General features: G+C 33.4%; 1 protein-coding gene and 1 long non-coding RNA gene across 2 annotated transcripts; both read right to left on the bottom strand.

Annotated features, from left to right (window-relative positions):
- Positions 1-1,249: 1,249 nt before the first annotated feature.
- On the bottom strand, positions 1,250-26,405 carry LOC111051735. The gene is made up of 12 exons (XM_039422844.1): positions 26,133-26,405; positions 23,991-24,052; positions 18,076-18,194; positions 16,901-16,983; positions 11,948-12,100; positions 9,433-9,933; positions 8,883-8,923; positions 7,609-7,829; positions 6,460-6,592; positions 6,076-6,193; positions 5,300-5,461; positions 1,250-4,328 (listed from the first exon to the last, which is right to left on the bottom strand). Exons 1-12 carry the CDS (start codon positions 26,235-26,237, stop codon positions 4,197-4,199), a joined length of 1,830 nt encoding a protein of 609 aa, XP_039278778.1. The 5' UTR covers positions 26,238-26,405; the 3' UTR covers positions 1,250-4,196.
- LOC120350501 lies at positions 19,696-21,455 on the bottom strand. The gene is made up of 2 exons (XR_005570813.1): positions 21,016-21,455; positions 19,696-20,490 (listed from the first exon to the last, which is right to left on the bottom strand). It is a non-coding gene; the product is annotated as an uncharacterized LOC120350501 (long non-coding RNA).
- Positions 26,406-27,232: the final 827 nt, after the last annotated feature.

Genomic DNA, 27,232 nt, shown 5'->3' with positions numbered 1-27,232 from the left:
TTTAACTTGGCCCAACAGAGCAGAAACTAGGATTTACCATAAATAGTTGACAAAATGCCCAACTAGTGGTCAAGAATACCATAATTTATAGTTTGAATGACCTCCATCAAACTGCATTTGCGTACTTTTTCTTGTTTATTCTTTTCTATATTTGTTATTGGTAGGTCCACTGTAGCAAAGATTTTTAAACTTGACTCATACAGGAAGGTATGGACGGAACTTGCATGAAATCCCAGAATCAAAAAACTTTCTCTGAGAACTTTCATTCTTGTACCGTAAACAAATATTTCTCATACTAGTTGCTTAATATAATGTTACTTTAAACGATGAAAACAAAATATTTGAGGTTGCTCTCAATGAGTTGAAAAGAGAAAAGCTTCTCGCACACAATGTGATGGTGAAGCTCCCTAAAGCCCCCTCTGCACAAGGACAATATTGGCGTCTTCTAAAATTGCGTCCATTGTCCCAGTGAAAATGGGTTCTGACTCTGCTAATGTCCCTATGTAATTGCGTTTTGCCATTAATGGTGGATACTAGACTCATCTACTCCAGCCAGATCCGGTCATAATAATTGCATGTACAATGTGTTTTGCGCTCTTGTCTACATATTGAGCTGTTTAATAAAAATTTTCAACTCCCAAAATACATTAATAGCTTACTATAAGACGCCCACACATTGTATAACAGGGAGAACTGCGAGTTTCAATTTGTCTAGTGTATGAACATAACCTAAAAGGTTCTGCTCAATTAGGTTTTAAAGGTAAAAGGAAAGGTTAGGGATGTTAGGTTTTGGCTTTTAATATGACAATACTGTATTTTAATATTAATTGAAATGTGTATATAATTCTATATAATAAACACAAATAACGAAAAGTTGAAATACTCGGACTTACGGATGACACCTGTTTAACATCAGAGAGAAAATCTGATAAGCATAAGATCTATCTCATGGCAAGGTAGATGGATAGATCTCATGGCGCTTATGTTCCAAATTTCACTGTTACTCCAAGCCGGTAGTCAACGTAGTCTTTTTCGTGAACCTATGTGGCACTGGTAGTCTCACCTCGGCTTGCCCGGCCAAGACTATAATAATCGGCTTGGTGTATCACTGAAATATGGAACATAAGCGCCCTACCCCTTGAGGTGCACATTCTAGTGATATCATGTCGAGGAACTGACTCCCATTTTTGACGCCTCTATTATAACTTGAATGGAGAATTTTGTGAAAATTGAAAAAATCATGGAAAACTTGAATTTGATAGAGAAATTTTATTTCCTGAAGATGAATGATTAATAACAATTTAATCGGCATTCTTAGATAAGTTAAACTACTGTGAAATGATATTAATCATTACTAGGCACTCCAAATATCACTAGCGTACATGCGTAGGCTACTTTCATAAAAGTAGACTCAACCTTGATTTCACAAGCACATACTTCAAATATCACTAGCTTACTTTCTTAATATCATAAAAGTAGATTCAAACATGATTTGTCAAGCCCATGGTACAAGAAAACACTTTTCATAAAATAAATTATTGACATTATGTAACTTGAATCATTCAGATTTTTCATCTGCAACTAAGTTTTCATCTGAGAAGGAGAACGAACATACGACTACTTTAATTTCTCTATATCATAAACATTACTCTACCTCTATTATTCCAACTAGAGTGAATTATTACATGTATTGAATGAATTGTGAGTATGAGGCTGCATATGAATTGAGTGGATTTTGCGATGATGTAGTAGTTATTGCCCTATTTTTTCAAACTACTATTCTGCGGTATTAGATTTCTTTAATAAAGAATGTTATGATTTAGACTAACATTTTTCTAGGAAGTCTAAAGCGATTGTACAAGTGGCGGAAAATGTGAAGAGCGGTCATGAGGGGAAGGAAAAATTGCTCGTGTGGTACTATAAATCTTAAGAGATTCTCCTCAAGCCCGGAAATTCGAATACGAAATATGGCATTGTTGGCCTTCGCCAAATTGGGTCTTGAATCAAAATTTGAAAAATAATAATTTAAGCATGTTTTTTAGTATTTTTTAAAAGGCGCCTCAAGTTCCCCCTTCGAATTTCCCTCTACTTGTGGGATCAGCTAACAGTCAGCATGCACAGTTATGTTGATTAAGATCAACTAACCAGAAGCTTACACTAAAATCGGTTTGCAGTTTGCACAGTTCCTATTCTGTTCATTAAATAAAATGTGTTGTTCTAGCTGCGTTAACCGCAGCATTTAGTACCTAGTTTCATTATGTATGTAACTTGCAAAAAAATTGACAGAAATGCAGAATATAGAGTAACTTATGCAAAAGTAAATTCGGTTCAGAATTATCAACAGTTTACACAGTATACATTATAATAAATTAAAATGTATTTGCTTCAAAATGTGTAATTGCTATCTTTTTTGAGAACATGATCAGGATGACCAGTTCATATAGAAACATAGTGCTATAGTTACAGGCTATACATAGCTACTATACATAGTGTATAGTAGTTACAGGCATATGCAACAATAAATTAGGGTTTCAGATGTAGAGAAGAATAAAGTATGTCATGGCAGAACAATAACTATTGTGAGCTCAATTTCAACTTTTACGTATTACATGCCATTAACATAAATTAATAAATCATTGAATTTAATGCAGACTATGTTACTGACATCAATATACAATTGTTTTACCAAACTAAATAATTATTGTCAAATATCTTCCACGTGGAATCATTGACATTTTAATATATAAAATAAACATTAATAGATAATTCTAGAGCAGGAACTTCAAAAATGTCTTAGAATATCACTAATATGGAAATTTGAGAATCAATAGGTAACACATTTCAAAATATCAAAGAGTAACTTCATCCATAAACATAATACAGTTTTAGGCAAAAACACACAGGAAATTAAAATATGAATTTGGTTAAAAATAAAAGACGGTATTTTGAAGCAGGCATCACTCTATGACTTATATCATTAAAGATTGCAATAAAGATTCGAATTAATTCAAGCCTTAAATCACCAACTACAGAAGAAGGTAATGTAACTTGATGCGATTTGACATTACATTTTCCGGCCAAAGAATTAAAATCGATTACAATATATTATGAATGACTTTATCAATATTTTGAATAAGAGCCAGTCAGTACATTGTAATTATTGAACTTTAGAAGTTTACTCAGCCAGGAAGAGAACACTAGCAATACTCTTGACATTGAAGAGCTATGAGTAAAATGTTTTCACCGGTGAGAGCCCAGTTTTTTCTTCAGAAAATTTTAAAATTACGGAATTTTCCCCAGATTACTATATCATAGGTCTGTCACAAAAATAATAAGTAGACTACTAGTTTCGATGGCCGGCTAACTCTGACATCCTTTAATACTAGTACACAAAAGCTATAGTATAAAATTGATACGAATTCCAGAATATAATAAATTATCTAACATTTTTTTGAAAATAGTTTCTAATTTAATGAAAATGAAAATTCAAACATTGAACAATTGAAACGTCAAAGTCGTATTTGAGCAAATAAATAAATGAAAATGGAATTTATTTATGAATACAATACCGTACCGTACAATTTAATAAAAAAATCGAAAATATGAGATTCTCAAATTTCTTAAATCTAAACCCCTAGAATAAATATTTTTATGAACAGTGTAAACAGGAAAACATATCATAATCTAGTAAAAATAAATATGAATTAACAATATTAATAACGATCAACGAATATTACTTCACGAGTAAGTTACTGTTAGAGTTACGTATATTCACGATAAGGTTCACTAAAATAGAAATAAATTGTGCATTTGCTTTGATTACATTTAACAATAATATTAATCATAAATAAAATAGAGATTAATCAATCAGTTCAAAATTAAGATATACCATCAGTTCATTGAGATTAAGTAGTAGGGCCTACCCCAAAATAGTCAGGAAGAACTATAAAAGATATTTAACTTCAATATCATATAAGCCAAAAGCAAAAATTCGAAATTTGAGAAAGTCACAGTTTCAAACAATCTAGCAACGCCAATATTATCGGCTGGTGGCTCAGGTCTCAATTTTTTTATTCACAGTATAGTTCCATCGTTACTGTGTTATTGTTTGGAGTCACTGAATTTCCTGGGCTTAGTGCAATTTTCAAAGTCTAATATGGAATAATTATACTACTAATAATTATATATTGTACTACTTACGATATAATATTCGTTAGTCCTTTGTCTCGAGAAATATGGTCATGGCCATATCCTTGGCTTTTAGCGAACTTCACAAACTTGATCGGAACACCATTTTCACCTCTTGCTGATTTTACCCTTTGGTACAGCTGAAAAATATAATTTTTTTTATTCATAGTGAAGTTCTCTGTAGCCTGTATTGCTTTGTTTAATTACATTTTATATAGATGCTCTTCATAAGAAGGTAAAGGTATAGAAAGAAATAGATACGTTCTGTTGAAAAAAGGTGAGTCTGAGTAATCCGATATTATCCATTCAATTTATAAAACCTATTATCCATTTAATTTATAAAACCTATAACCTAATAAACCTAATTTATACCGATATTATCCATTCAATTTATAAAACCTATTTTAACAAGGTACCATTGTCAGAAATGTTTCATAATATCGTTTTTTCAGGGTATAAAAAAATCAATTGGAGAAAACTGCATTTCAACAATCTGCTGAATTTTAACCCTTTATTACGATTTATCGAAATAAATTCTGCTGAATCCACCACGCGAAACTGATGTTTTAAAAGAAATTACACTCCACTAATTGAAAATTAATAAATAATTCATTGGCAGAAATTAATATCATACAACAAGATCGACTAGCTTATTCACGGAAGTACTGATGCAGTTTTCTGCTCCTATTGTATTTATTATGATGTTTAAAGCATAAGTTATCTCTGACATGACACATTAGCCCTTACCGCGAATGTCTTAAATATCGTACGAGTAGTTTAAATGTCAAATACATCCCTTGCATACACTATTTTATCTATTGTATACTCAGATTTTGAGTTTCAAAATATAGCTGTTTTGAAATTGTGAGACTATAGTGTCCCAATAAGCCTAAATGGTCCTAAGACATGGTAATACATGAATAATAATACTGTATAGCGAACACTCTGCCAATTTTAGTCGAGTGGGGAAAAGTAATAGCCTCCAATAGCAATAGCTTACAATTGATCTGCTAAGCAGTCTGGCCAGTATAATTTATATGAATATACGCGTCAAGTAGTTTGACCAATATAATTTCCCCCAGACGAAAAAATACAGTCGTATTAAACTTACATTGATGCCTTGATGAACAGGCACAACATTGTCGTCCTCAGCATGTAAAATCATAATGGGAGCGGTGACATTCAAAAGGTAGACATCTGACTGAAACCTCAATCCATTATCGTAAGTGGGATCCACGAAGAAGAAGTCGAACCAAGGTAAAGGCTTGAACATCTGGAGAACAGATATTTTAACAGAATTATAGACACTAAAAACAGTAGGTCCTAAGAAAGTATATTCTTATTTGTTCATATGATACAGTGAGTTAATTGAATCTATATTTCAATGTGCAATACAACACATTTAGAATCACAGTGAATATGCGATTGGTCATAATTATATACTTTTAAGATCAACAAAAAATAATACTAAATTTTCAAGTAACTGTCGGCGTACAAGCATATATTGAGATAGGCCTACAGTAAAACCATTTTTGCCACGAGAAAATTGTAAATGTATAGATGAAAATTTGTATCACTCAAATAAATAATTAATTTTAAAAAAATCCTACTTTCAAATTGAAATTAATAGGCTTACTCAGTAACTTTCCACTCTGGAATATGTTCGTCCTTAGAGTTGCTGGTAGTTCAGAATCATTTTATCGATCACTTTTTGCATTGTGAATGTTTCTAAATTTCGTCTGAACTGTATCTTAGAATGATATAAATTGATAACATTCTAAACTTGTTTTTCTTTATTCTGATAAAGTTTTGTTTTTCTTTAACTGTGATCTAAGTAAATATCCAACTGTTCTAATTATTAAGGAATAATGAAAAATGAGGCCTTACTCGAGACATTGGATAGTCGCGAATTTCTTCTTGAAGATTCGTGAACGGTGCTTCAAGAATGAGACCCGTTATTTTATTGCCTTCTGCTTCCAAATCATGGATAGAATGTGAGGCTACCCTGCAAAAGAGAAAATCCGGTGAAAGTTGAATATTATGAGTGACTATTATGAAAGTTGACTGGTGACTTTATGGTTAGGTGACTAGCCTGTTGAAATTTGTCAATGGAATATAACAGAGTCTGATATCAGAAACATATTATAGAATAAAACATATTGTCAATAAAATATAACAGAATCTGATATCAGGAACATATTGAGAAAACATTTTGATTCATTAAACAATAATTATTTTGTGGAAATAACATAACTTCTTTTGAATACTAACCCGGTTCCAAGAGAGTGGCCCCAAAGGAAAACATTGGAATTGGGAGCCAATGACCGGACCCATTTGTAAACAGCTTTCGCATCTGAAACGACACCCGTTTCATCGGGATCAACAGCAGACGAGTCTCCGTAGCCTGCAACAAAGGTTAATGATAAATGTTAATGATAGAACATCAAAGAACACTATGAACTACACTAAAAATTTGGTATCACAGAGGGAATGATAATGATAAGCAACAATAATATTTGAATTATTTCAAAAAGTTGTTCAGAAGCATAAGAGAGCTATTGTAGTGAGAGTAAAGGAATATCGAAGAAAAAGAAGTATGGTCCAAAAATTATTGCGGTCCCCACTGGAATCAAAATTTTTAGATGAATCGCAACAATTTACGGTTCCAAAATGAACTTTTCCCCCCAAATAATTTGATCATTAGGATTCATTTTACTTTTTACTATTGGAGGATTAACAGGTGTAATATTATCAAATTCCTCAATACCCATATAACCCACCTTCGAGGGGCCCCTACGGGCCTGAATATACCCTAATACCTTTCGTTCTAAAAGAACATAAAAAGCTACGGAAATTAAAATCAAAATTAATAAAACTATAAAACTCAATAAAAACATATTATAGACGAGTAGGCCCCTACGCTGCCAGGTATAACAATTAGGAATTAGCAATATTATGAATATTAGCAATTACATGTAGCATATTCATGCTTGAAAAATGCGTTTTCATGTATTGTGGATTATTGAAATTGTAAGATAAAAATTAATTTTTAAATACATTTAATAAAGTTTTTGTATTATTGTTCAATACTACATAATAGTGTAATATTTTATTGGAATCCATAAGAAAAAGAGGTGACAAATAATCTGCATTTATAAGAAGAGTCGATTGAGAATACAAATTCAAGCAATTTCTAAAATACAGAATTGTAACAAAAATGTCTAGATTTATTATGTATTTGCGAGAAAATATCACATAACAAGGTCAGTCGTTGAATATATTAGTTTTGATATGGGAAGAAGTGTTCTGAAATATATGTACAAAACCCTGAATTCTCATCAATAAAATATGATGTCAGGAAAGAGAAAATGATGATTTCATAGCATAATTTATTGATGAAATGATTTGAAGTAAGCTTACTTCTATAGTCGAATGCAACAATATGATAGTTGTTCTTCTGTAGTAATTTATACAATTCAAGGCGATGCTTGCTGGCTCTGTTTCCAGCATTGCCGTGATGGTAGATGAATATAGGCTGGCCTTCTGCAAGGTAGCTGTTGTACAGCTCATCAGTTGTTCCTCTATTCAGAATGCCCGAGTCCACCACTAGTCCAGGCAGTTTGGACGAAGGCAGAATGTGCCTGCAATGCATTATTACAATTTTTAACCAGGCATGTTCTAATCTACCACATTGTCTAACCATCTAAACTAATCATAACATTGTCAATCAGTTAATAATGATACACTGATATAAGAGTTGCTGTACAAAAGAAATGCGATCGAATACAGGTAATTCTATACAGTACAGAATAGTTGGTTATGTATTATTGAATTATTTGACATGAACTATTAAATATCGTAATGCTTCATTGCATAATTCAAAGGATTTGCATTTTATTTACATCATTTGTTCAATAATTCACTGTTTTATATTTTGTTTGTTCATCTTTCCATCAATTTTTACTTCATGCGTCTTCAATTTTTCCAAATTGATATAATATCTGTTGCGGGTTTCGTATATTTTCATTAAACTGTACCCATCCCCTTCTTATTATAGTATCATGCTGTCTTTTTTCGTTAGGGCTACTCTTAAATAAAAATAAAAATTCAAGTATTAATTTTTAAAACTGTTTACTCACAACATCTTTCGGCTATGATGGCATTATCAAATCATAATGGATGGCATCATAGCCGAACATGTTGTGAGTAAACAATTTTTAAAATGGGTATTTGGATTTTTATTTTTATCATGCTAACTTTTGTTCCATCGGTTGATCTATGGGTTTTACAATGAATTTTAATTTAAGTAAATTCAAGAGGTACAAAAAATTATGAACTATGTAAAAATATAAAACCTAATTAATTTCCAAGTGTGATATAATAAATTGAATTGTATATTAATATGATAAGAGATTCAATATTTTAAATATTCGTCTGAAAAGTAAGTACAATCAACGTCAACGTTGTGCACAATTTCAATGTCAATGGACCAACGTTATTCATTGTATTATTCCACAAAAACCGTCACATTTAAGGCACGTTTATTCATGCAAAAAGTGATGATTTGCAAGCCAGGATCAGTAGGCTTATATTGGCGCACCAGCAACCATTGATGACAGTAAATCTTAAACTCTAGATAATTTTCCTATGCATTAATATGAACAATATTTTTATGTAAAAATAAATAAGCTTACCATACGCCTAATTTCACACCTTCATTGCAACATTCGAGGGACTTTGATCAGTTTTATGCAGTCTGCTTCGTGTTACATTGAGCGTCTGATTGGATCTTGTATTATAAGAATGAATTGCATTTCTCAACTCCATTTTCTCTGGATTTGCTTTCAGGAATAGTAAGCATTGCAATATATATAATGAATATAGAGTTAGAATTCGAAGACCTTTATAAATATCTCTACAATGTTCCCGATTCCGCGCCCTGGCGATGACTCTGACAGCCCTTTTCTGCATTATGAAAATGTCTTGTGCTTGTGAAGAACAGCCCCAGACTATAAGGCCATATGAAATGTGTGGATGAAAAATACCAAAATAAGCCTGACGTAGTCCATGTTGGTCCAGCTCCCCACATAATCGTTTAAGGGCAAACACACCGCTGCTCAACCTACTTTTCAGAACAGCAATGTGTTGTGCCCAACTTAGAGTAGGGTCAATAATTATTCCTAGGAATTTCTGCTCCTTACCAGTATAATTTGTTGCTGATCCCTTTTTGAGCCTAAAAGTGACTGTTGTGGTTTTGGCTTTGTTGAGGAACAGTTCGTTGGCATTCAACCAAGTTTGGACCGACTCCAGATTCCTCTCCGACAGTGCAACAGCTTGAGCATCATTTTTATGCTTATTAAGAACTGTGGTATCATCGGCATACATGAAGATTTTTGTTGGGACATTTATGCTAAGATCATCAATCATGATCAGAAAAAGCACTGGACCCAATACAGACCCCTGAGGCACACCACACTCCACAGGCAAAACGCGAGAGTTGTCACCATTCACGGAGACGTACTGCACTCTGCCTCGCAAATAGGAAGAAAGTAGCTCAAGAGCAGGTCCCTCAACATGAAGGTGTTTCAATTTCGCCAGGAGGATATCATGTGACACACAATCGAATGCACGACTGAGGTCACAGAAAGAGACAGCGGCAGAGGATTTATCTTCAAAGCAGTCAAGAATTTCTTCAACCAGTTTTATAAGAGCATGTGTGGTTGAGAGGCCTTTTCGGAAGCCAAACTGTGTTTTGCAGAGCAAGTTATTAATTTCAAGAAATTTGCAAAATTGCATTGCGAGCAGAATTTTGATTATTTTAGACAGTATAGGGACCAAAGCAATAGGTCTATAGTTGGCAATATCATCATGCTTGCCCTTCTTGTAAATTGGTATAATTTTGGTAATTTTAAGAGAAGTGGAAAATTTTCCATTAGCGATGACTTCATTAATAAGTGCCGTGAATGGGGTGACAATACAATCTATGATTCGTTTAATTAGGGCATTGGATAGTCCATAGTGATCTTTGCTTATCTTTGGTGACATATGCTTAACAGCTTCCAGAACGCAATTCTCTGTAATGGGCTTGAATCTAAACATCTCAATACTTTCAGGAACATTCTTATTCTTTAGTAGATTATCTGATGTAACTGTATCATTTTTATCAAGTTTTTTCTTAATTTCATTAGCAATATTTGCAAAGAAACTATTGAAACTGTCTGGAGATATAATGTTCTTGAGTAGTTCTTTTTTTCTGATTTATCCTTGTTTACTATGTTCCACAGTGTCTTCGACTTATTTTCAGAATTCTCTATTAAACTTTTGTTGGATTCTTTTTTTGCTTTTTTTATCATTAGTCTGTAATAACTTTTTTCTCGAGTATACATATCTTTATAATCAGAGGATGTGTTGGAAAGAAAGTATAAAAAATCAAGCCTATTCTTATGATTTTTCAATTCTTGTGTATACCAGTTTAGATTGTTACTTGAACGTCTACCAGAACCAGTTTTCCTATTTGTAATGATTACGTTGAAACTTAATTTATAGTAATATATAACCGTATTTAGAAATGCTTCAAAATTTGTATCTACTTCAGCATGATTATTGAAAATATCTGACCAGCCTTCTATCAACAGGTAACTCCTAAGTACATTAATATTACTGTCATCAATTTTAGTTACTATTTTATAAATCTTTTCAGTGTTTGTCTTAGATTTCTGTGTATCGTTATAATTCATTCTACTCATTGAAATAAGTTGGCCCAAGTGATCACTAACATGCCAGTTACTCACTAGAACACTCAAACTTTCTTTGAAAGTTGTAAACACATTGTCCAGACAGTTGGTACCCCTTGTCGGTTCGTGAACCCTCATTTCGAACCCATACATACAACACAAATTAACAAAGTGTTCTGCATCCTTACTATTTCTATTAAAATGCAGGTTGAAGTCACCACATAATATTGATTTCCGGTTTTTCTTATTTAAATAACTTAAAGCTAGTTCCATAACCCTGCAAAACGTTTCAAAATTACCTTGAGTACTTCTATAAACAGTAATGACCATGATATCAATATTCAAGAAATGAACTCCTGCTAATTCACAGTCCAACTCAACCGAAATGTTATTTAAATAGTTTAATATTTTGTATTGGGACGCATCATGATTTGAATATATGGCCACACCACCAAGAATTCGTATTGAGCGACAGTAGCCGGTTACTAAATGTAGATGCTTAATATTAGAGTTTACTTCAAGCTCAGCATCAGTCATCCAATGCTCCGATACACATAAAATGTCCAACTTATAATTAACAATAATCTCCTCCAGCAGTCCTATTTTATTTGATAAGCTCTGTACATTTTGATGTAAGACAATATATTACTATATACTATAAGACTATATTACTTTTCCTAGAGTGAATGGCATAATCATCCCTATAATTCAGCCGATATGGATTGAAATCAGTCTCGGCTGATGGCCTTAGTAGTATTTAGAGGAATAAGTTTATTGGTTGGAATTATCACGTCTTTATTGAATTGTTTTAAGATTTGTGAGGCAACGTACCGCTTTCCAAGATTATTCAAGTGGTGCCCATGTTTCGTATGAAAACGTTTCCCCAATTTACAAAGCTCTAACACAGTGACATTTTCAGAATGTTTACATGTTTTATGTATCTCAGAATTTGCCCATTGAATTGCTTTATTTACACAAGACCATTTTGGGAGGTCATACCTGTGTGGAATGTCAAATAAAAATACTCTGATGTGTCTTAAATCAGCCAGCCTCCTACGCAGGACTGATATGAAACCTTTGGCATCATTTCTGGCAATGTCATTACCCCCTCCAATCAACACTGTCGCATCCAGAGGCCCCAAATCTGAGCAGTCACCCACGCTCTCCCTGGTCACATCCTCAAAACAAGCTCCAGGCTTTAGTGTACCTGTTACTTTACATTTTTCATCTTTGTCACGCATTAATTTATCAACAACAGTACGACCCTGGCTACTCATGAATAGTTTAATTTTTCTAACTGGTTTAACAGTTTTTGACTTCGGAGCAAGAGATTTTTTTTCAAGATTTGTTGAGACAGTAGATTGAGAAAAATTACCAATATCATCATTCTGCTGCTTTAAAAAATTAACGATGGCACTCAATACCTCCAATCTATACTTTTTTGAATCAAATCTGGCAAATTCAAAACTATTATTAATGGATTTACTTTTTTCTTAGTTCTGATTTTGATGTAGCTTTCAAGGTGAAAGAGCGATAAGAAACCACAGTCAAATGAGTTTTGCTGTTGCAGACAGTCTACATGAACTATCCTATCCGAATTGAGAACCAGTTTCATTCTTTCCACCAAAATATTCAATGACCTGTTGTTATATTCTCTCATAGAATCGAAATTATAGAAAGTACTATCAATGTAATCAAATACAACAAGACTCCAGTGTGAGCCACTCCATCCATTTACAGAATCAACTTTGCAATTGTCATTAAGAATAAAGGCAATATTTCTGTTTACTGACGAATTGGGGCATAAAAAGGAGAGGTCATAACTACTATCATTGATAATCAAAGACACTACAGCCGTGTCAACGACAATTGAATCTTTACATCTAGAAAACATTTTCTTACAATGCACATCAATGTCATTGTCTGTGAATAATTCATCACCGATCATTCATTTAATCGATCATTCAGAGTTCCGCTAGTCCTATTGTCCCTGGCTGGAGCTGGAATGGTCTGGAATGGCTGGAATGGTCGTAATGTCTTTAGCTGCATCCAGACGTTGCATCAATTGGATATCTAGTTCAATCGATCTGTCTAAAGCCGCATTACGCTGTATCTCCAACTCCTCAAGCCGAGATTTCAACGATTCATTTTCAATTCTCAAAAGGGAAAGTTCATCATTCAGAGGACCAAATTGAGAATCCTATCCATCGAGCATCGATGACAAACTATTGGAATCGATATTTTGATTTCCCACTTCAGTTGTAAGTCCAACAGAGATAGTGGATGATGACGAAATCGGGGATTCAGAAAGCATTGAAAGTCGAGTATGATTCTTATGAGTACCAGACAATTCAACAACCCTATCACAGTTCACATCAGTCTTCATGGAAGCCGCGCATTCCTTATCAAGGCAACGCCAAGTGATAACACTGCTAACAGTAGATGAGAACGATTTTCTATACTTATGTCCTTTATATATTATTCCGGGTTTATTCTTTGAGGTCTGAAAACGCTGAATATTTTCCATTCTTATAGAAAATTGTTCACAGTGTTGTGTAAGATGGAGACAATATACAATGCAAGCAACAAGAAGCTCTATTAGACAAATCAGATATCTCTTTCCATTTCTAGCTCCGCACTAATACAGGGAAAAGTCATGGAAGCCATACTGAATACGCAAATATCAAAACAAATAAAAATAACAATACACAAAAAAGATCTAATATGAAAATTATGTTTTTGAATGCACGATCCATATTTAACAAAATAGAAATGATAGAATCAATATTGCATGATGGGAGATGTGACATTGTATGCATAGCGGAAGCCTGGTTAAATGATGTGAAAATGAAGAAATTTAAAATTGAACATTATACTGTATCTGCTGAATTTCACAGGAGGAAAAATATCGGAGGTTGTATAGCAATACTAAACTCGGTTTCCAGCATTACAAAGTTGAGTCCTATAACAAAACTGAATGAGATCTCAACTGAGGAAGTATTTGAATGTTGCGGAGCTCTCGTGAAGTGCAGTAAGTTCAAATTTATATTATTAAATATATATATAGGCCACCTCATCGGAAAAACTTCAATCATTTTATGGAACTGTTGGAGATTACCATCGACATGATCAAAAATGACTATTGCGATCTACAAATTGTGATATGCGGTGACTTAAATATTGACAATTTGGTGGATGATTTTAACAAGGAAATTTTTAATGATTTACTAATGTCACGTAATCTTCAAATCACTTTTAAACATCATACAAGAGTAAATACAAGAACTGAACGTCACAGCCAACTTGATTATTTCATAACAGACATTCCAAACCAGTATTACACAATTGAGTTATTGCCACCAATTCTTTCTGATCACGACATTATTGTTCTAAATCTTAATATAGCGACATAAAGAGTAACGAAGAAACCCGAGAAGAGGAGATTTACAAGACCACAGCAGGACCTATTCAAGTATTTATTGGCAGTTCAAGATTTGAAGGTTGGTTTCCATGACAGTGTTGAAGATAGTTTTAATCACTTTTACTCGACTTTTCTATCGACTTTTGACAATTGCTTCCCAAAATTAATATTTAAAGACAAAGACAATTCACATGTTAGATGGGTTAAACAGGAAATTCTTGAAGCACAGGAGCAATTGAAAGACATGTACTGGCATGCTAGGTATGAAAGAACATTGAACTCTAAAGAGAATTACAGAAGCACTAAACAAAAATACTTAAATCTACTAAATGAAACAAAAAGAAAGTTCTATAAATTTAAGATTGATAGCGCTAAAAATGTTAGCAAGGTCTCCTGGTCCATCATAAGAAATTTAACATGTGATGAAACTCTAAATAATTGTAATATAGATTTAAAAAGAAGTGACGAACTTATTACAAACCCGGCAATCGTGGCTAATATGTTTAACGATTATTTCATATCTGAAATTGAAAAATTTACTTGTAGGGGTGGAGAGAAATTGAGTGTGATTGACAGTGAGATGCAGGGGAATGATTTTACTTTGTGGCCGGTGACTAAGGATGAGATAGCAAACATAATTGTTCAAATTGGTTCAAAGACTAGTGCGGGGGTGGATGAGGTGCCTTGTAGTTTGTTGAGTGTCTGTATAGACACTATAGTGGAGCCATTGACATGTATTGTGAATAAATCATTTGAGCAGGGCGTCTTTCCAAGTGCAATTAAAACATCTAAAGTGGTTCCAATATATAAGTTGAAAATTTTAGACCAGTGTCAATACAGAGTGTTTACTCGAAGATCTTTGAAATTGCCTTCTTAAAACGACTCATTCCATATCTAGAGAAAAGGAAATTACTAAATAACAGACAATTCGGATTCCAGAAAAACAAAAATACAACGGATGCCATATTTGACTTGTTAATACGAATATAAGAAAATCTGGACGAAGTGGATGAACAGATATGTATATTTTATGACATGACAAAGGCATTTGATCTTCTATCTCATGTAAACCTTTTGAATAAATTATCAAGAATGGGAATTAAAGGAAAACCTCTGAAATGGATAACCACTTACCTGGAAAATAGAAGGCAAACTGTCAGTATAAGACATTCAGGACATGATGGTATGACTCGAACTTATAAATCCACTATTTCGACAGCGATAAACACCGGGGTTCCGCAGGGGTCGAACTTGGGGCCAGTCTTGTTTCTGTTATATGTAAATGATTTACCTGAGAATATTACTACAGGAAATGTATGGCTTTTTGCAGACGATATCAGCCACTTAATACAGGACCAAAATAAACACAGCCTCCAAGTTAAAGCACAATCTGGTTTAAATGAAGTGAGTAAATGGTGTCATATAAATAAGTTATTGCTAAACAAAGGGAAAACCAAAATTCTGCAGTTCTACAATAGGAAAAAGTATGAAAGTACTCCTCTCCTCAGATTGGAGGGATCTAGTGTGAGTGTGGTGGAGAGTACAAAATACTTGGGCATATCCATATCAGACAACCTGGACTGGCGACTACACATTGAGAACCTATCAACAAGACTGACAGCTGTTTGCTATATGATGCGCCGTCTTCAACCACTCCTAGATCGAGAAGTACTTATGAATGTTTACTACGGCTGTTTTCATAGTATAATAAATTACGGTATACTATTCTGGGGAAACAGTCCACACATGGAAAGAATATTGCTTCTGCAGAAACGAGTTCTAAGGACTATCTTCAAGCAACCATACCTCGCCCACTGTAGACCCTTGTTTATGGAGGCTGGCATTCTAACACTACCTGCGCTGTTTGTTTTGGAGGCATGTTTGATGACTAGAAGGAAGCCAGATATTTTTTTGAGAAATCAGCAATATCACCACTACAACACCAGACGAAGAAACGACACTCATGTGACAGTGGTACGATCCAGACTGACCCAATATGGACCAAAATATATCTGCGCTAGGATATACAACTGCTTGCCAAATGAATTGAAGACCTTGGAAAACTTGAGTAAATTTAAAAATGAACTAAAAAAATTCCTCACAATGAGACCATATTATAGTCTACAAGAATACTTTGAGGAAAGAATCTCACCACACCGACACCAGGAACCACAAGGAAATTGAGCACTACATTATGATGAAAAAATCTGACGACCACGGCGCATACGCGCTTCCAGTGGGAGAATATCAAGTATCAAGTATCACTGTTGCCAAATCATTTGTATGCTATGATGAAAAATAATACGAACTACCAAAATATTTTATCTGAATTACGATATTTTTTAATTAGATCATGGAAATATATAAATATTCTTGATGAATATAATGTAGCCTAATTGATCATTAACAAGAATCAACAAATAATATTATATCAGATCCTACCGGGATGATTTGCACAGCTATTTACTAAAATGAATTAGCAACCATGCGGTTCTATCTCTTTCAGTGTCTTTATAACGTAGAAGTCACTAGAGGTATTCCTCACAGTAGGAAATCAGTTGAATCGGTTGAGGTGGCGAACAGATTGGGTCATTGCTTGGATTGGCATATCCCCTGGCCAAATCACCATCTTCCAAATTCCTACAATAACAACGGGATACATCAAAACGTTTTTGAAGAACATTGAATTTTGAACTAGATTGCAGTAGGGTAGACAAGCTGCAAGAATTTATGCAAGATTTCCAAATATGGCTAAAAGAAAGCCTCAACTGCAATGTCTTTATTTATTTGGAAGACTACTTTTCTGAAAATGTTTCTTAGTTTTTACAGGGCATTCATGTTCCTTGACCCTTTATAAGTAGGTCTTGAGCAAATTTCACTTGGAAAATGTATCAATTGTTTGCTTTGTAAAAATATCAACAATCAAAATATCAACAACCAATCAGTTTGACAAATCATTCCGATTCATTGGCCAACCCAGTATCATCACCCAATCATATAATCTTTAGATTTCAGTTTGTCAAGTTTTTTTTATTTTTTTAGACCCTTGAGGAGCACGGGTTACCTGCTAGTCTATCACATTTTCTACCCAAAATCTGTATATTTGGACTCATTGGGAATATCAATTATAATTGTTATAGAAATAACATAAAATAAAAGAGAAAATAAAATTTTAAATCAATTCAAAAGATGATAGCCTATTCATGATAGATCATGTATTTAAGAGACAGCACTCCATCTAGTGAATTGAATCACTTCAAAATAATTATTTGACTACTGTAGAACGTAAAATCATAGAGAAACAATAGCGTAAGTAGATGTCGCAACTTTTACAGTTATCTCAAGTCGATTACTATTGATTATTGAAGATTTTTACTGTTTTGGCCGGGTGAGAGTGTATGAACGGCACAATATGAGAGACTACCAGCGTCACATACCTTTTTGGGAAAGAAATGCGTGGACTATCGGCTTGAGATAACAGTAAAAGTTGCGACATAAACGCCCTATACCATGAAATATCTCAAGCTATTGTTTATCTATGGTAAAATACAGTAGGCCTACTATACTAGTAAAATATGATACAACAGATTAGATAATAAGTGAGACTAATTTACTTTTGAAACATAGGCTCAGTCTAAGAAAATATTTGATTAGATTTTGAATAATCCTGCATGTAGACAATAGTCATTCACTACTGTAAAGACATAAAGTAATGAAAGTAAGAGAACTCACCAAAATTGAGGAAAAGTAGACTTCTTTGTAAACTGTATGAGTAGCGGAAAATCACAGGAACAATAATAAATACGAAAAAGAAGATGGCTAGGATGACGAAGAGTGTTCCTATGAATATCCTGTAAGCAGAATACAATATGTCAAATCCTACTCGTAACTGAATCTGTCAAATGATTGAAAGCATTCAATAATAGAATAACTCAACAATATATTATCGTGCTATATAAATCAGAGTTAATAGTAAAATTATAAGAATAGGTTTGCATCAACAAAAATATTCTGCAGTTGTTAAAATGTTTCAATTAGAGGACACAACAATAATTTTTAAAAACTATATCCCAAGTTGAATCAAGCAAATTTTTGTTTACGGTTCTGTTAAACAGTGTAAATAATATTAAAATCGAAAAATCATGTTTCTACTGTATCAATTATCACACAACTAGTCATGTATGTGATAATTTGAATTTTTGAATAAAACATAAGTGAAAATGACTAATAACATACTACAATACAGTCTATTGTGTAACTGTGGAGTCGAACACATTTTCAACAACCAATAAATTGGATTTATTATGATGAATATTTTAAATTATTTGTTCAAAATAAATACAGTAAGCTCACAAAATTGAATCTCTTAGTTATTAATGCAAGTTGTTAATATCAGTAAGTTGGTTAAGCTAGTTAATCGAGTTAACATACACAGAAGAAAATAATTAATTTATACCTACATATCCACTAATCCACATAATCTACATAACACAATCGAACACAAAATACGTTTTATAGTGTGGTCCACGTTTAATGGCTGTTTTTGATTGAAATTGGAGTTGCTATCCTTGTCTATCATTCAATGAAGCAGATAGGGCTATCCCTTTCTAGCTCCGCAATGTTGTCAGATCTATTTTCAACTACTTAGGAATATAATTAAAAATATATTTAATATCAATTATAAAATCTATTATTTAATCATTGAGAAATATATTTTCTTGACGAATAAAATATAATTTACTATTTTAAACAAGAATGAACAGTTAAACTGCGTTTACACCGGAGTTAATAACACAAGTTTTTAACATTTTTGTTATTAACTGATGTTAATTACAAAAGTCATTAACATCATGTTGAGCTGCGTTTACACCGGAGTTAATAACACGAGTTATTAAAAAAGTTATCAACTTGACTGAATCGACAAAACTTTCTCTTAACAAAAGTTAATAACTCGTGTTTTTAACAGAAAATTTCTTGTAATTAAAAAGATTTATGTTATCCATCGAGAGTCGGTAAAGATCAAAGGAAATGTGTTATGTTAGTAACAAAAGCCTCTTTTATCGCATTAACTTTTGCTAATAACAGGTTCCTATCTTCCCCGCAACCCCCTTGCCCAGCATCCCTACCCTACAATTACAGCTGTTCCCTAATAACTGCATCATTCACTGCTGCAGACGAAAAACGTAACAAAGTTATTGACTTTTGTTGATAACAAGACTAGCAGCCAAAAGAAAATGTTATTAACATAATTATGTTAAAAACTTTTGTTATCAACTCTCGTGTAAACGCATTATAATTTGTTTACATTAGATCAGATGAAGATCATTCTGTTAATGATCACACCTGTTACAATTTTTTTTTTGCTTTTAATCCCGGCTGTTATATCATATAAATGACTCTCGTTATATAATATTACTCTCGTTAAATGAAATCATATGGAAGTCAATTATATTGATAACAAGATCTTGTTAATAACAAGGAATTTTCTGTTAAAAATACGAGTTATTAATTTTTATTAAGAGAAATTTTTGACGATTCAGTCAAGTTAATAACTTGTGTTTTTAACTCCGGTGTAAAAGCAGCTTTAATATTACTTCAGATATGCCGGTATCAGCTACCCTCTACTACCCTCTACAGAAGGTACTTGCCACTACCGCTACCGTGGCAAGGCAGGGAATCGGCAACGCTGTTCCCTTGTTTTTATCCACTGCCATAATAACGTGGACCTCACTATATAATCGGAAAGGGGGTAAATATTTTGTTAATTTGTCGCTTTATTCCAAACAATGTGGAGTCTGTGATACACTTTCAAAACTTTGAAATTAGATTAACTTTAACAATATTAATAGGTATTTTTTCAATATAATATTCTTTTTTGCTGAGGGTGATGTACACATGAGCTCAAGGCTCATGCGTGGGTAATGAGGCGGTTGATAATGAGAGATGAATAGACCTACAGTTTTAGGTGGGTTTCGAACCACCAGGAAGCAATTTTACAACTCATGAATCAAGCGGTCACCCTTCCAACGGGAGTAGCAGGCGCATCATTCTTAACTCATCTTAGCGATAGGTTATTAGCGCACCACTCAGTCAAACCACTCCCTTTAAAAAATGTACTTGAAAGAAATTAATTTTTCCTACAGTTACCTTGAAAAGTGGCCATTGCTGCACTGATTACAGAACGCAAAGAATCACTTTCCCGCTCTAGTGCGGGAAAAATGTTTCTGCACTCCAGATTTGCAACATGGCAACACAAAATACTTAGTAGGTTATATGGAGCAAAAGTGCAGCAAAATCAAAATGAAGTTGGTAACAGTGACTGGGCTGCTATAGTGAGCAGAGGTGCAACGAAGCACAACGCGCTAATTATTAAGTAGATATTATAATCAAGGACAACGACAGCACAGTGCCACCACAGCACACACCACACAGCTGCCCCCCGCCATTCAAACACTACTACATTATTCAGGCAATTTTACCCATAATTACCCACTTTTCATTTCAATGGTAACTGTAGGAAAAACTTAATGTGAAATACGTGCGCAAAGTTCCTCTGCTGCACTCAAGAAACCATTCCGCCCTCGCCTACGGCTCGGGCGTAAACGTTTCTTTCGGTGCAGCAAACTGTCACTTTGCGCACTAGTTGCACAAATAACTATTTCCTACAGTTACCTCGAAAAGTGACCATTCCTGCACTGATTACAGAACGCAAAGAATCACTTTTCGGCACTAGTGCACAAAGTGCTACTTTGCGTCATCCAGATTTGCAACTTGACAATACAAAATAGTCAGTAGTTTATAATATAGAGGATCAGTGCGGGAAAACCAAAATTACGTTGACAACACTGACTGTGGTAATCATTTCAATGCTTTTATAAGATAAACCCCCTTTCAAACATCCTATTTTCAGAATTGCTGAGTAGCTCAGTTGGGAGAGTATTGGACTGGTAAACGCAAGATTGATAAGGTTGATATGGTTGGGGGTTCGATCTCATACAACATACTCTTTTTTGCCGAGAATTTTCAACTTCAATGAAGATTTTTCATGTAATTTTGACAAAATAGACATTCAAAATTAATTAATGAATGGTTAATATTAAAAATTAATTAATTGTTAATAAATACTCATATTATATTGAAAAAGTATAATTTATAAATATATATTCAATTATACATTATAAGTATAATGAATATAATTGAATATATCTTTATATCGTTATTTTAATGTATAATTATTTAAATTCATTAATTAATTGTTAATAAACTATTTAGAAATTCAAATCAATTTGAAATGAATAAAATTTTCAGAATTAATTGAATCATTAATCAAAATAAATTTTCGATTATAGATTTAAAATTATTATTTCAAAATTAATTGAATTGGTTATTAATTAAAAAATTACACAGACAAAAATTTTATGAATTTCAAAACATTTTTACCCCCAATTACTCACTTATCATATTCAATGGTAACTGTAGGAAAAATTTAATGTGTAATACGTGCTCAAACTACCTTTGCTGTACTCAAAACGGACCCTTCAATAACTCGCCTACGGCTCGTATGTAAATCAAATCAAATTTTATTTTGCCATAATAAAAATTTATTATTTCGGTAAACGTTTCTTTCGGTGCAGAAAAATGTCACTTTGCGCACAAGTTGCACAAATAACTACCTATTCTTTAGTAGCACAAACAAAGAGCTTAAAAATGCGAATAAGTACATAAATTCACTTCTTACCTTCTTGTACATAATTTGTTCAATTTCCTAGCTATTGGAATGATTAATAGAACTGTTTCGATGAAACCAAAACAAAGCATTGCGTTAAATAAGAATCTTATTATATTAAAGCTGCAAAGACAAAAATTCACAGCCAATACGGCTTAATAATAATAATAATATTTATAAATGTATTTATTAACTTTTTAGAAAAGTATGAAAGTTGGTCACAGACTCCTAGTACTAGAGATGACTAAATTTCAAGTCCAGAACGAACTGAACGATTTACGAACAGGAGTGAGTGAAATGTAGAATTAGAATTACTTGAGGCATCGGTCCTAATCTCAATTTGTGAGCAGAGGAAAAGTAGACAAACAAAATATTGTTTACAGTTGAGATATTAATTGAGGAAACAAATAACGAACGAAATTGGGTAACTTTCCAATCCAATATTGGCAAATATAAAGATAATTAAGAAGTCCAAATATAATAGGTCCCTCTATAATCTATAATAAAAGTACTATCTACCATAATATCTTTGAAATTATGATTTTATTAGTGGTATTATCAAATTATACGGAGAATGAGGTTTACTAACTAAAATTTGAATTGCTGATTATTTCGAACGATAAGAGAGTATTACAAATAAAAATATGATATAAATATAGTAATGTATTTAAAAAACAAATTGTCCGTTAACTTCAACTAAAATCTAATGAAAGCAGTACTAGAAGTACCTCAAAAGGTTATTTCATTCGTTTATAGAGTATTGTGCTTTCATAATGAAATATTATGAAATAATCAATGATTATGAGAAAAAATAATTTTAATAACAAAACCTCCTCTCTTTCATCATAAAAATATAGTTATCTCATAACCATAAAAACTAAAAGTCAAGCATGCTCCAAACATATAATATAAATACATACCAACATAAATAAACTACTTTAAAGGGAGATAAATACTCCAATTACCATATAGATCAACCATTCATCGACTCCCATTGTTATTGAATCCTATTTAATGAAAAAATAGAAAAATGAAACCAAAAGAAACAAGCGAGATAAATAAAAGAAACAACATGCGAAACATATTTCCGAAAAAGAGGCAATCACTCCGAAAAACTATTCACTCTAAACAAAATTAAGAACAGCATTATTGAACCCTTATCATTGACCATAACTTTAAGAGATTGAACCATCTACAGTATATTGCAGTATAGTTATGAAAGATCAGTTATAGGATTACCAAATTCTATTTGGAAAAATAGGCCAGAGTATAGGCAATAAAAATCGCAATTGAAACTAAAAAATGAATAGAAAGTGTTGAAAAAAATGAAACAACTGTAAGTGCAAAATGTATAACTTGCAGCATATTTCGGATCTACGAAACAGCGCTACCTGCTCATTATATAGATAAGAGATAGAAAACGAACAGCTACTAAAAATATGTGATATTACATTTAATGGATTGTTAAATTTATAATGGAATGATTACTACGGTACCAGTGAGGTGAGGTGAGATGAGATGAGCAGGTCGATTGTTTGTTGAAAGGGTACTTACACGTTCAAATACCACAGAAAAATAGATGAAATTGGAATAGCAGCAACTGCCGCTACAGCTAAATAAGATTCCAACATCATTATAACTATATTTTTCTGTCTCTTTTTGCAGTTAATTAATAAACGTTTCTGTCAACTAGACCCAAAACCATGTATTTAGTGGAAGGACGTGAAAACTATGACAAGGAGAATCTACCTGCAACAATAATATTAATCATCAATATGTTAGAAAGGAATAGAAGGAAACTCTCGGAGCGATTAGAAGCAGCTGGAGAAAGAAAGAAAGAAGATACTAATAAAACCACTAAAGATCCACATCTATGTACAAAGATGACAGATAATTGCTTGGATTCCATGAGATACAGTACCTTTTAAAATGTCGTCGATTATAAAACAGTTTCATCCTCATAGAGCGCTTCCACTTAAATACCTGAAAAAATTAAGCACATTCGGCAAATGAATATTTGGGGGATATCAGTGTGGGATTTTTTGTAACTCAATCAACTTTTCGTAATAGCGTTAAATTTCTTCTGCTAACGAAATGAGAATGGTTCAATCATTCATTACCACTTCTAGAAATCTACCGAACCAAAAACACTGAAATTTGGCATAATAAATAAAAAAAATAAACAAAATTGTTCAAAATCGGTCGTTTGGTGACGACGTTGTTAACGCTATTACGAAAAGTTGATTGAGTTACAAAAATATTCCACACTGTACGATTTTTCAGTAGTATTTTGCCTCTTCAATTAGCTTTTCCAAAACTGACCAGGTTTGGTCAGTTAATGACAAGAAAAGTATTAAGTTACTAACAAGGCTAAGAGTGTTGAAATATGATCTATAATCAGTTCTGGGAGCCGAGAGACGACGTAAACAAACATGCGCGTGTGAGAGTGGATCTTGGAGCAACAAGACTGATTCACAGTATCACAGTAGCCATCTAACATCTTTGTCATAGACTGACCTCAATAAGAACAGTAGACTACATGATTCAGTGTGAATTTCAAGCATTGTGAGCTATATTATTAAGCCGCGTCCACACTATGCCGAATGGGGTCGATCGACACTGTTGAACAAGTGTGGACATGTCGCCCGGCTTTGTCGAATCATGTCGGCCCGAACCGAATTCAACCACTACCTCCGTAAACGGAGGTAGTGATTCAACCCGAATCAAGTCGGTTCGGATCGAGGAAGTCGAATCGAAATCAGTAGTGTGGAACGAGGTTGCGCAACATTTCACACTGTTCTTTCAATATTTATTTTATTGAAAATTGTTTCAAGTTTATATTATTATATTAATATATCATCATAATTATAATTATTTATGATGGATTGAAGTGACGACCAAACAATTTCGTTTATCGAAATGTATCGTGAACGGAGTTTCTTGTGGGACCCAACTGATTTACAATACAAAAAATCTGGTGTGGCGCACTCACACAACTTTCCTTGCCGTTATGAAAATTGATCACCTGACGCTACGGTAGTGTTCCCGCGCATCTCAAGTCTACTATTCAAAGATTTGAGCCAGCTGGTGACAGGGCAATAACGCTGGAGACACACGAGGTCTGCTATCTCTTCATAGTGAATCATTTAATAGAATCAACAGTTGCCAACAGTTTGCAATTGGATAATCACATTTTCTCGAATTTCGAGCTTATTTTTAATTTTAGGTGAAAATGTTACTGAACATTAATTGTAGAGATTCTCATGCTCAATCTATTCCACTCAATTTTTTTTGTTTAAATTGTATCTGAAGCCTGATAATTGAGAATATGAAATCAAACTTTGCATAGATGGGGCGGAGCTCCTGAAATTTTTACAGATATGGGACTAGATGCAGTTGATAGAGCTTATCGATGACTATTTCAGGTATAACTTTAATCAAAATCGTTAGAGCCGTTTTCGAGAAAATCGCGAAAACCCCTGTTTTCGACAACATTTTTGCCATTTTAGCCGCCATCTTGAATCGCATTTGATAGAAATTGTTCGTGTCTGATCCTTATATTGTAAGGACCTTAAGTTCCAAATTTCAAGTCATTCCGTTAATTGAGAGATGAGATATCGTGTACACAGACGCACATACACTCATACACACACACACACACACACACACACACACACACACACACACACACACACACACATACAGACCAATACCCAAAAACCACTTTTTTGGACTCAGGGGACCTTGAAACGTATAGAAATTTAGAAATTGGGGTACCTTAATTTTTTTCGGAAAGCAATACTTTCCTTACCTATGGTAATAGGGCAAGGAAAGTAAAAATAGGAACAAAAGGCAAGATGGACTAACGGAAATTGCTGTTTCTTTTAACATTGAGAAATTATTCATTCAAATTAAAATCGGAATTATTCATTCTAAAAAAGTTCTGAAAGCCTACGTCACATCTGTATTCCAAGTTCAAATCATCAACATCATTATGCATTAAATCCTTCATGAATTCTTCAGTACTATACTTTTTTCTGCCTTGGACAAGGCTGGGCCTTACCCAACACCTCCTTGGGCGGCGACGACGACGGCGATCATGTTGACTTCCTGTAACTGCAATGATAATTGCAGCAGCCGCCACTGCAGCGTCTTCCGAGTCACTCATTTATTCATTAACTTTAATTTAAATTCACTTTACACCGGCGTGTGTCGCCCGACTAGTCCACATTTACAGAGGTATGTGGACAAGTCAAATATCGAACGTGTCGATCGACTTTGTCGATAGTCGATCGGCATAGTCTGGACGCGGCTTTACGGTTTATAGTAACTGTAGTATTTATGAGACCAGCAATTAACAGCTGATATGAGTTTTATTACTTATGAGCGGATATCACTTTTATTGATACAGATCACATGGCGTACATGTGTGGCATGCTCATGCTCCATTCTAGGCCGTTGTCATTGTGATGGGATGATTTCAAACACTTTTATTACATTTTTATTACTTTCCACTTGTTAATATGCTCAATATAATAAAAAAATTATAATGAAGAATAAAATAAAAAAATTGTTAAGCATTACTGCGATAGTATTTTTTTAAATCATAGCTCCATTTGCTATTAAATTATTCAGATATGGAGAATAAGTGGATCTCGAATCATCCTCTCTTTTCATACATTTTTTCCCACCTATCTACAGTCTTGTTATCAAAAAACAAAATAACTACAACTTCTTTTCAATTTTGCACACTAATCAAGAAAAAGCACCCTCACACTACTTGAACGAATCATGTTGCTACTCCCTGATTTAAGCCTTACACACACCATTGCGAATCGCATGACGGCGACGGGAACGGGAAAAATTTTAACCCGTGATTGACTGGTTGCTATCGTCTCCTTCATGCGAGTCGCAGTAGTGTGCACAAGGCTTTATTTGAAGTACTAAGAATATTGAAAAAATTACATTGATTGTTTTTCATCATTCGTTCATGATAATCAAACAATTACAGTATTATTATTATATTCAACAAGAATCAATTCCCATTACATGAAGATTGAAAAAAGATACCTTGCCTCAAAAGTTGATAGTACCGTAAACAGTAGAGAATATCACTCATAACATAAACTTCACATGAAAAATATTTTTCACTAGGTAAACTGA

The sequence above is a fragment of the Nilaparvata lugens genome, chromosome 3, assembly GCF_014356525.2.
Source record: "Nilaparvata lugens isolate BPH chromosome 3, ASM1435652v1, whole genome shotgun sequence".
NCBI classification, from domain to species: Eukaryota; Metazoa; Arthropoda; class Insecta; order Hemiptera; family Delphacidae; genus Nilaparvata; species Nilaparvata lugens.
Note: the sequence above shows the minus strand (reverse complement) of the source record. Positions and strands in the feature narration are given on the sequence as shown.

Coding starts and splice junctions, on each gene's coding strand:
- LOC111051735 (XM_039422844.1), bottom strand. CDS start 26,237: ATGAGTGACTCGGAAGACGCTGCAGTGGCGGCTGCTGCAATTATCATT. Junction 18,195..23,990: donor AATCGACGACATTTTAAAAG/GTACTGTATCTC, acceptor TTCTGCTTACAG/GATATTCATAGGAACACTCT. Junction 6,593..7,608: donor TGTTGCATTCGACTATAGAA/GTAAGCTTACTT, acceptor CCTTTGTTGCAG/GCTACGGAGACTCGTCTGCT.